Genomic DNA, 11,367 nt, shown 5'->3' with positions numbered 1-11,367 from the left:
CCCCCCCCCCAAAAAAAAAAAAAAAAGATATTTAATATGCTTCTTGGACATGTTTTAGAATCTCTAATGTTCAGAATAGTCTGTCAGAGTTATAGTTTCTGCATTCCGATGTCTCTTTATGTTATAATTTGCTTTTGTACAGTAACCTTCCGTATAGTAAGCTGACTCAGTATGTACGTATGTAAATACAAAACTCCTGATAGTGGAAGATATTGGTCTCTTCTATGCTCTATTTTGTGATCAGAGTTGGATTATTTTTCAAGCTTTCCTTACTCCTTCAGAAATTCTGCTTTCTTCCAGCCTGTATCAGTCCTGCTGACATTAATGCTGAAGAAACTCTTAACACTCTCAAATATGCTAACCGAGCTCGCAATATTCAGAATAAGCCCATTGTAAGTCTCTCAATTCACTATTTAGCGTTGAATTTTATTTTATCTTTTCATTTTGTGGTTATGGGGATAAAGATACTTTACATATGCTCTTCAGTCTGAGATTGGTATGTGCCTTCAGTTATTTCTTACTTTGTTGGTACAGGTTAACAGAGATCCAGTTTCCAGTGAGATGCGAAGGATGAGACAACAACTGGAATACTTACAGGCTGAGCTACATGCACGTGGAGGAGGAGTTTCATCTGATGAAGTCCAGGTTTTTAAGTTCTTGGACCTCTATTTCAGCTGATTCAATTTAATTATTCATTATCTTTCCTCCGTCCCTCTTCTTATGTCATTTCTTTTTTGCCATGGTGGATAAATCCATTTTTTAATATTTTCGCTTGTCCAGGTTCTCAAAGAAAGGATCGCTTGGCTTGAGGCTACTAATGAGGATCTTTCTAGGGAGCTTCATGAACACCGTAGTAGATGTGGTATCATAGAGCAATGTGAAGTAGATGCTCAAGTATGTTGATGAGTACTCTTTTGCCTCACCGACCCCACTCTTCTTTTTCCTGGTTCCTTAACACTTTGACCAAGTTTTTTTTTTTTTTTTCTCTCTCAATTATTTTCCAGTAAGAGTGGACTTCATCATATAAAAAAATTAATTATATCGTTGCTAGATTCTGTATGTGAATTCTAATTTAATTTTCAAATTACCAGGATGGAGCGACTTTTTCGTTGAAAGGTGAAGGGCTAAAGAGGGGTCTGCAGAATATGGAGTCCTGTGATTATCAAATGGGTGAAACGATAACAGGTAACTCACTTTTCTCAATTCAGGATTTCCAAGAGTTCATGTTTTTTATCACATGGAGTTAGCTCTAATGAAATGCATAGCATGGTTAGCTTTCTCTAGTTTTCTTTGCTCATTGATACTTTATTTGCTGTTATGATTTCCCACTTGAGGGTCATTCAAATAGGAGTCCTGGTTTGTTTCTTTTGTTCTTCATATTGATGGTATGACTGCCAGTTCCAGCAGGGGATAATTCCAAGGAAATCGATGAAGAAGTTGCAAAAGAGTGGGAGCATACACTTCTGCAAAATACCATGGACAAGGAGTTGAACGAGTTAAACAAACGCTTGGAGCAGAAAGAGGCATGCTTTCAGGCTTTTTTGAGCGCATTTTTGTTATTTATATTTTCTGGAAAAATATATTAATATCTCGAGATATATCATAATTTGGTCTGTTTCTTAATATGATGCTGGAATATATGCAAATCTTCTAGGAGATGCAATTAACAATCGGACAATGGCGAATGACAAGAAATATATCTAATGGTAGAAACTCATTTCTTGACTACTTTGAAAGCATTCTCGATTCTCTTTCTGCTTGAGTGCAACAGAGAATAGACTATTGGAAATGACTATTTTTTGGTAATACATTTATTAGGGGATGCAAAATTATGATTGGAAGAGTCTAAAAGTGAAACCTATAATTATTATTGGGAAAATGATATAGATAAAGATCTTAGCCTGTAGTTTCAGATTATACCAATTTGCAATCACATTATACTCAAGAATATAGAAGTTGTCTTTGCCAACTTTTTTTTATTGATAATGAGAAGTTTAATATGGAAAAGAAAGGGAGAGTATAATACAACAGAAAGATACAAGAAAAGGAGATCTGGGTCACTGGGTGGATAATTCCACTATTAGTAATATTTTCTTCCACCATTTCACTCATGTCCATAAAAATTGTTTTGACATTTTTTTCTGTCATTGTGTTCTGTCCTGCTACCAGAACCTTGTAAGTCTTTGCACTTAAGATCATACTACAATTACTATTAGATTTTCATGGGGAATGAAACTGGACATGTACATGTTCTTCCTTGTGTCAAAATTCTGTTGGTATTTTATAACTTATGCTTTTAAATCTTTGCAGTCAGAGATGAAGTTATTTGGTGGAGTCGACACTGCAGCACTAAAGCAACATTTTGGAAAGAAAATAATGGAGCTTGAGGATGAGAAAAAAGCCGTGCAGGTTAAAAACATGTTTTTTAGTTTTTCTTTCTTACTTTTCATTAGTTTCCTTTTGGGCCATGAAGCTCACTCGTATACTTGTCATGCAACTACAGCAAGAAAGAGATCATTTGTTAGCTGAAGTGGAAAGCCTTGCCGCTACTTCAGATGGGCAAACACAGAAAATGCAGGATGTTCACACCCAAAAATTGAAGGCACTTGAGGCACAGGTCACAAGATGAATTCTTTTAAATGTTGACATGGACTGTCATTTTGTTCAAATATTATAATGTTTTTTTTTTACTATTTTACCAATTTCAGATTCTGGATCTTAAGAAGAAGCAAGAAAACCAGGTTCAGCTTTTAAAGCAAAAGCAACGAAGTGATGAAGCAGCAAAGCGGTTGCAAGATGAAATACAGTTTATTAAGGCACAGAAGGTGTGTGATCTTCCTTTTCATATAGTAATACTTTGTGTGATTGTAGAGTATCTGCTACCAATTGTGGCTGACATTATAGCTGTTTCTGAAATTGTAGGTTCAACTGCAGCATAAGATAAAGCAAGAGGCAGAACAATTTCGACAGTGGAAGGCCTCTCGTGAGAAGGAACTGCTGCAGGTACTTTGACATAATGAATTATTTTATTATATAGTTCAGGATTCTCCTGTGATCAAAAGCATCTTCTGAAAATTTTTCTTTGACAAGGCACAGGGTGGGAGGGGCTTTGGGAAGAGTAGTATCTTATTGTTGGAAAAGAGTCTGGTTCCTACTACAGCAGCTAATTAATCCCTATAACCACCTTCAATATTTTTGAAATGGAATGTATGTCCGAATAGCACTACTTTTTTCCTGTCGATCTAATCGGGCCTATTGATGCATGTAGTTCATAGTTGTCAAGGCGTCGCCTAGGTGTCCAAGCACATTGGTCACCTTGGATGCCTTGGTCACCTTGCATCTAAGCCATAGTTGTCACAGCATCTAGGAGACCCAAGGTGGTGGAGAGAGTCCAAAAACAAGGTGCCCAAGGTGCCTGGACACCTAGGCGATGCCTTGACAAGTATGGTCTAAGCCTCCTCCAACACCTTTGGGCTGCCTAGATGTTATGACAACCACAATATAGTTGAGTAGGTACCTGAAATATTTTGCCATTTCTTGAGATTAGCTTTGCCTAGGCCTGAATATTTTTCTTTACCAAGCTCCTGGATGATAGTCTTTAGCAACACTGGTATTATTCTTTTTGTATGCTTTATTCTTTTCATATGCACTGTGAATGAAATTGGTCTGAATAGAAGAGAGAATGCCAGTGTGGGACCACTGTTTATTATGTGAGAGGGCTATATTGGAATCTGCACTAGGGCAGAGCCTGTTTCCTTCTCCCTGGATGCGCAAATAATAGTTTTCCCAAGCAGGGTAGCTCAGTTGGCAAAGGCCAACTCCTTGCAATAAAGAGGTCAAGAGTTCAACTCCCCTTGGGGCCTACCTATAAAAAAATAGATAGATGAGCGAGAGACCATAAATTTTGGATCCGTCGATTGTACTGTTGGAGGTTAGCTTGATCATGTCTGGTTGTACAGTTATAAGATAAAGTTGTTATGGAGAGAGCGAGAGACCATAAATTTTGGACCCATTGATTGTGCTGTTGAATGTTAGCTTGATCATGTCGGGTTATACAGTTATAGGATGTAGTTGTTATGGTGCTAGGAATTTCATATATTCAGTCCATTTCTCTAAACTGATAAGGTTTTCATTTGGACAACATTATTTACCTTAACCTTTTGCATTTTATGTTAAATATTTTCCTGAATAAAGTGTGACATTAGAGCAAGTTAAATGGAAAATCATGTATGCATGACAGGAGACTATGATTTCATCATAGCTTATGCGACTGTCAATTTTTCTTCCTGCCCCCCCACCCTCCCAGGCCCCGCCCCCATTTTTTTTATGTTCTTAGATTATAATGACTAGATTTGTATTATTATTGATGATTTATTTGCTTTACAGTTACGGAAGGAGGGAAGGAGAAATGAGTATGAGAGGCATAAACTGCAAGCATTAAATCAGCGCCAAAAAATGGTCAGTGTTGTTTATATGTATTTTCTTATATTTATTTTTATTTTTTTGTAAATACCCTGAGAGAACTCCTGGGCTCTAGGCCTGCCGCTTAACATCTTGGTGAAATAAGAAATTTACAACCTAATGGGAGGGGGCCAGAGCTGTCTCTAAACCCCTAAGTACGTCAAATGGAAATTCAACATTCCTGAATATCTGTTCACTTTAGATTTTCTTTCCTTATTAAAGATGAAAATGATGATGAGTTCGGTCATGAAACAAACTCTGCAATTATAAACATCCTGTTCTCATTTATAAATCCTAAAAGTGGAACCTTGTTTGAAATTTACATGATTTCTGTTTTCCTTGCCATCTACAAAAATAAGATGGGATCGCTACAAAAACCTGCTTTTTTTTTCTGGCATTTACATGATATACAAACAATAATCCATCAGTTCCCTTGTATGAGAACCAAATGATCCCAGTATTGAGCGTCCACTATGCAGTTACTACCCTCAACACTCCCCACACATGGTTGCACACACAAGCACATGTGTGGCATTTATAAACACATGCACATGGTAATAATATCAATGGACCTTAAATGCTCCCGTAAGGCAAATTTTGGGGAACACAAACTCAGAATAGCATCTTTTCTATTGCTTATTTCAATTTATAAATTGTTGTTGTGTTGAAGAAACATTTGAGACATTCACCTGTGCTTGTGCTTCAAAATTTGCAACTTACTATCCTCATGATGAGGAAACATCTGTCACATTGACTAGTGTTCCCTATATTTTTTTCATAATCAAGAATGCAATTTAAAACTGAACCTCCCCATAAAATCAATTTGTGATTGCACTCTGGTTTATCTATACTAGGGCTATATTTCATTTGACAAAAACAAGCACAACCAAACTTGAGAAGAAACTTCTTTCTTTCATAGGTTCTCCAGAGGAAGACAGAAGAGGCTGCAATGGTCACCAAAAGGCTAAAAGAGTTGCTTGAAGCACGAAAGTCTACGTCACGTGACAGTTCAGGTAAAGAAATATATTTTTTTTCAATTTTAATTTGGTCATTTTCTTTTCTTGATTCCTAATCATTTCTGTCATTGGCTGTTGATTCCAGTAACCTCGAATGGAAGTGTGCCAAGTGGCCAGGTAGATGGTTAATATCTGACAGTTTTGCTTTTATTATTGTTTTTATTTTTCTGGTCATTTGTCCTGAGAACTATGGTAACTTGAATTTCTTCCAGAGCAATGAAAAATCCCTACAACGCTGGCTTGATCATGAGCTAGAAGTCATGGTGAACGTGCATGAAGTCCGTTCTGAGTATGAGAAGCAAAGCCAAGTGTATGTACTCAAAATCAATTTTGTGCTGCCACCTCTGATGTAGTGATGCTGGATAATTTACATGGTCTGATTTGTTTATCTTAATCGTGTTACTCACTCTCTTCTTCAGACGAGCTGCCCTGGCAGAAGAGCTTGCTGTATTGAAGCAAGTGGATGAGTGTGCTGCAAGGGGGCTTAGTCCCCCAGGTGGAAAGAATGGATATTCTAGGTATGTAGATGTGTTAGATTGCTTTTGTATGGAGTATGGAGTTCAGATACAATCTCTGTTTTTTATTTTTATTTTTTTCCTCCCCTTTTTAAGTTTCTTCTGTTATTTGGGTGTAAATGGAGAAAATGTAATGAAGCCTAATATGAGCATATTGAGTTGCTTTTTTGAATGCTGTTCTTCTGCCTCTTTCTTTTCAGAGTGTCCTCCATGTCACCAAATGCAAGAATGGCAAGAATTGCATCCCTTGAAAACATGCTGAGCATTTCCTCAAACACGCTTGTGACAATGGCATCACAGCTTTCAGAGGCAGAAGAACGGGACCGTGCCTTTTCTGGCCGTGGACGTTGGAACCAGTTGCGCTCAATGGCAGATGCAAAGAGCTTACTTCAGTACATGTTCAATGCAGCAGCAGATGCAAGGTGCTCTTTAAAATGTATCTAGTAGCAGTCATGGTGATTTGTTTTTATTTGTCGCTTGTGTCTTTGGAGCTTCATAGGGTTGCAATAACATTCTCTAAATTTCAACCAACTTGAAAATCAGCCCATTTTTCTGCATTTACTAAGTCTAGTTGGCAAAGAGCGCAGAGAATCTCTTAGTTGATTGAAGTACTGTATGAAGTACTAAACATCAAGAGCAAAATTAAGTATAGAGTTGAATGAGAACAAATTTGTTGTTTATTGAGATTGTATCCTGTAAAGATGGCAAGGGTGATCTAGGAATAGAAGAAAATGGAAGAGGTAATTCGTATTTCAAAATTTGTGATGAAACAACTGATTCTTAAGAGCCACAATTTTTTCCTGTCATCTCCCTTTCCCACTCACCGAATCGACACCATAATTGGAGAGGGACATGTTTTTGATTCACTACTAACTTCCACCTTCTATAAACTCTTCTCATCTCATTAAATTAAGGTAGCCGTTAATTTCCTTTTATGCCTTTTTGTTCATTTTCCTTTTTGAAGCATTAATCCACTAAGTGCTTATTATGCCTGTTTGTTCATTTTCCTTTCTGAAGCATAAAAAACAATTTTTTTCCGGATAGTAGTGCACATTTTCTGGTAAAATGGATTGCCTGCAGCAAGTTCTGAGCCCAATCTGACTTTTAACATGTTTTCTAGTTCCCAGTACAGAATACATGGTCGCAGAAGGATAATTTTCTTGTCTATAGCTTAGTACTCCTTGATTCTAGCCACATTGTGATTGCCTATTCTTATAGTATTAGGTTTTATGTCGTCAACAGGTGCCAATTATGGGGGAAGGAAATTGAAATGAAGGAGATGAAAGAGCAGTTAAACGAACTTGTAGGCCTATTACGACAGAGTGAAGCACGGAGAAAGGAAATTGAGAAACAGCAAAAACTGAGAGAGCAAGCTGTTGCCATTGCCTTGGCTACGTCAGCTTCGGTGAGATTCTCTGTGCAACTCTTCCCCACCCCCCTCCCCCCTCCCCCTCCCCCTCCCCACCTCCCCTCCCTTTATGGAAAAAAAAAGAAACTAGCACAAAGAAACCAAAAGCCATATTCATCATTGAGAGTTGGGGAAGAACGGTGATCAACTGTTTGATCTAGCCTTCAGTCATCCCTTGAAGCCTCTATTAGCTTGTTTTGCCATGAAATAGTTATAGTGAGTAAAAAGTTAAATAAATAACATAAAATAATAGCTTGTTTTGTCCGAAAAGCCCATATGAGTCACATTTTCTCTGATTCAAGTTTCCAATTTAATGTGAAATTATTTATCTAAAGGTTTTTGTTATTTGTTTCACACATAAGATTGGCATTGTACAGGGGAACTCACATGGTTCACTGAAACACTTTGCTGATGACATGACTGGGCCCTTGTCTCCAATGTCAGTACCTGCACAGAAGCAACTCAAATATACAGCAGGCATTGCTAATGGCTCAGTTAGGGACTCAGCAGCATTCATGGACCAGACACGGAAGGTTAATCTTTCACTTCATGCTATTTCTTGGGTTGGGAACTGGGATATGCCTTGTTATTTGGTTATGCAGTTGGATTCCCCCCCCCCCCCCCCTGATTTCAGATGATACCAATTGGACAACTATCAGTGAAGAAGATGGCAGCTGTCGGACAAGCTGGAAAGCTCTGGAGGTGGAAGAGGAGTCATCATCAGTGGTTGTTGCAGTTCAAGTGGAAGTGGCAGAAGCCATGGAGGCTCTCAGAATGGATCAGACATAGTGATGAGACAATTGTGAGGGCAAGACCTCGTCAGCAGGTTTTGTCGGGGATGATATGAAATCTTATACTGCTAACTTTTCTTTCCCATGCAACTTAGCTTTGATCACTACACGAACCCTAATGGCATGGAATGCAGAAATAGAATGGAGGTAAGCATCATGATTTTTAGACTCCTTTTATAGGGCTTGTTTTCCTGTGGATCTGTACCTCACTGCGTGGGAAAGGGCGGCGACTGGGATGGAGAGAGGATTTTCAAGGCTTACAAGACAAACCTAATAAAAATAACCCAGGTGGCATAAGCCTTGGGACATTCTATTCATCTTGAATTTTTGGGACTGCACTCATCTTAGGCAACAGTCACAATGCTGAGTTATTGCTTCATATCAAAACTGTTGAGATACATTGTTGTGTGCCCTCTTTAACAGCTCAAGCTTTTGGGATAGCAGTTATAACATTATATCAGAGTCTGGAGGTCGGGTATTTGATCCATGGTAGGTGCGAGGGAGTGTTGTTCTGCACTTGTACTTTATAACCTTGGTGCCAAGTATTGGTGTCAAAGTGCAGAGCCCCGTGTGTGTGTGAGCCTGCATGTGCCCGCCGGGAGGGGGGGGGTTATTGACTATTGATATAGCATTATGGTGCACCCCTCACAGCTTGAGCTTTTGGGACAGTGCTTATAACAAAAATTAGACATGACTACAGAATCAATTTATATTCACAGAAAGCCCAAAACATATATGGAGTTAAAATTTTACTTGATCCCCTATGGCTTGATTCTATCACCCAACTGGCATGATTCTTTCAAATTTCATGTAGGCCTGTAATATTCCATTTACAAGCTTTCCAGAATACTGATAAGTTTCTGAAAATGAAGGAACCTTCTTATGTTTCTTTATGGCTGTAGGAATGCTCTAAAATGGTGATGCGACTTGGGAGAACCACATTTTCTTATCTGGAGTTGGGACAGTTTGCTTTCCTATCATGGATTCAAGGCATGTTCAATCCACCAGGAGCATCTTGTAAAGTGTAAATGTTTCCAGTGGGTTAACCAAAGTAGTCAAAGCAGAAGCCCAGAAGGGTTCGATGACAAGCAGGGATGGCATTGGAACTCAAGAGGAGATGAGATGCAAAAGGGTAGTGTGTGTTTTGGGTTTTTTCCGTTGTAACAATTACAGTGAAAAGAGAGGAAATTCTTCTAATGTGTTTTAGCTTTGTATATCAAAGGTGCTTATTGGTTGTTCTTTTTTCATTATTATTTTGTAGCCTGCAATACATGTCTGTTTTTATTGTGTATAAACAAAATATTTTTTTGTTGCAAGAAATTGAGATCTGTAGCATTTTCATTTATCACGAATGGAATTCTTGTACAACAGTTTTGTTTCCTGTTCCGTCTGCCCTAGTGATTTATCAGCAGAGCTACCCAAAAACCAGACAGGAAGTGTTCTGGTTTGGATCAAAGTTGGGCCTTCAACAGTACCAAGCAGAAATCAAGGCCAATTTATTTGGTATTACTGTATATGCATGAAATGAGGCAGACGTTGGTACAATGGTGTGGTTGCTCTATTGCAACCTAGTGGTCATGGGTTTAAGTTGAGAAACAGCCTCTCTCTACGGTTAGGAGAGGAGAGAATTTTGACCACTGCACCTCAACTGAGAGCCTTTATAGCTGGCTACCATGTCCATTTTTCACTACACGAATTGAATAGAAAATTCATGTGTATGATTTTGCTTCCAGAGATTGTAAAAGCTTAGCCTGCACTCACTATAATATCTCAAAACACACGAGATGAAAATTGGAATTTCGAATGAAGAGGGATCTCTCTTTCTCGTTCTCAAATTGTGTCTATGGAGGTGGTGGTCAGATACATGGGTAGTGAAATGACTGATCCACCCTCCATAAAAAAAAAAGAAAATGACTTTTGTACATGTTTCTTTGTATACTTCCATTGATCTTCGCACAAGCACATGATGAATCACCCTCAACAAGAATCACTATTATTACATTCTAGTGATAATATGTAATTTCACATTTACGTATTTATGGGGTTAGATTCTGATACGATAGAATTTGTTACCCAATAAGGCGAAGACACGTGGCATCTGAGGGAGGAACACGTGTCGCCCATCCGATGGAGGCCGTAAGGCTTCAAACCACGTGAGAAGAAGATGCCCGAGGGGGGTTCCCAAAACCCTAGGCCGAGAAACCCTATAAGAGGGAACCCGAGAGAAACTTGGAGGGAGGTACGCCGACACCCACCATTACTCCTGTAAAAACATTATTCTGCCGGTTACTAACTTAGGCATCGGAGGACTAATCCTAGAGATACCTTCGGGCCTCTGCCTTCTATGCTTGTGTAGGGTCGGCTCATACGGATTTTCAGCAGTAACAATTTGGCACCGTCTGTGGGAACGACAGTAATGGTGGGGAAAACCTACAATCATAAGAAAACCAGAGCAACACCGAGTACAAACATGGATGAGGGGGAAGCTTTAGGAGGGCCCCCCCCCTCGATGGAAATCGGTGAAGAACGGGAAAACAATGATCGGGAAGGTTCCACGAGGGACCAGCTCTCGGTCGGATGTTTGGTACACGGAGATAGTAATCTTTCACCCCCTCCTAGGGCACAGGAATATGTGACAAGGGAGCAGTTCGACGCCTTTCAGGAGAAGTATGACCGAATGGCCGAGACAATGAAGGAGGTCTCCAAGGCCGTCTCTCAAAGGACCGGCGGAGCACCATGAGGCTCCCATGTCCAGCCAGAGTGAGCCCAAGACGAGAACTGGAGTAGTTTAGGATCGATAAGGTCTAGCCGGAATCCTCAAAACCAAGCCATGAGGGAAAGCCCCGCATCCAAAGAAAAGATGCAACGCGCCACCGGGGCCAGGCATGAGGGACCACGCCAAGGAGATGGACAGAGACGTGAGGACTCGGGGTTGAAGCAGATGATCCTAGACCTGAAAGACGAGATCCGAAAGATCACAGAAAAGCAGATGGAAACTCGCGAGCCGGACCTCACTAATGACACGGCTCTAGCCAATGAGGTAATGAGGGACCCACTCCCGATCAGTTTTCGTCTACCCAAATATGACACCTACGACGGGTCTGGAGACCCTTTTGATCATCTGGAAGGCTTCAAGGTTGCGATGCAGTTTCACCGAGTCTCAGAAAATATCATGT

At 39.6% G+C, this 11,367-nt stretch overlaps 1 protein-coding gene across 3 annotated transcripts; it reads left to right on the top strand.

Annotated features, from left to right (window-relative positions):
- Positions 1-49: 49 nt before the first annotated feature.
- LOC122068185 (kinesin-like protein KIN-4A) lies at positions 50-9,536 on the top strand. Of its 3 annotated transcripts, none has more exons than XM_042632055.1 (19): positions 50-392; positions 535-645; positions 781-894; positions 1,092-1,185; positions 1,408-1,523; positions 2,311-2,409; positions 2,504-2,617; positions 2,709-2,825; positions 2,923-3,003; positions 4,387-4,458; positions 5,381-5,474; positions 5,563-5,594; positions 5,690-5,787; positions 5,897-5,995; positions 6,193-6,414; positions 7,235-7,397; positions 7,778-7,933; positions 8,035-8,338; positions 9,094-9,536. In XM_042632055.1, exons 1-18 carry the CDS (start codon positions 225-227, stop codon positions 8,245-8,247), a joined length of 2,163 nt encoding a protein of 720 aa, XP_042487989.1. In that variant the 5' UTR covers positions 50-224; the 3' UTR covers positions 8,248-8,338; positions 9,094-9,536. The 3 variants fall into 3 exon arrangements, with proteins under 3 accessions (XP_042487989.1, XP_042487988.1, XP_042487987.1); XM_042632054.1 differs by having other exon boundaries at positions 1,405-1,523; XM_042632053.1 differs by having other exon boundaries at positions 52-392; positions 1,399-1,523.
- The last annotated feature ends 1,831 nt before the right edge of the window (positions 9,537-11,367 follow it).

Source organism: Macadamia integrifolia, unplaced genomic scaffold, assembly GCF_013358625.1.
Source record: "Macadamia integrifolia cultivar HAES 741 unplaced genomic scaffold, SCU_Mint_v3 scaffold3521, whole genome shotgun sequence".
Classification (NCBI taxonomy): Eukaryota; Viridiplantae; Streptophyta; class Magnoliopsida; order Proteales; family Proteaceae; genus Macadamia; species Macadamia integrifolia.
Note: the sequence above shows the minus strand (reverse complement) of the source record. Positions and strands in the feature narration are given on the sequence as shown.

Excerpts from the sequence above, each read along its gene's own strand:
- LOC122068185 (XM_042632053.1), top strand. The coding sequence starts at position 225 with ATGCTCTATTTTGTGATCAGAGTTGGATTATTTTTCAAGCTTTCCTTA. Across the intron at positions 895-1,091 it reads AATGTGAAGTAGATGCTCAA|GATGGAGCGACTTTTTCGTT; the intron begins GTATGTTGATGA and ends TCAAATTACCAG. Across the intron at positions 3,004-4,386 it reads GTGAGAAGGAACTGCTGCAG|TTACGGAAGGAGGGAAGGAG; the intron begins GTACTTTGACAT and ends TTTGCTTTACAG.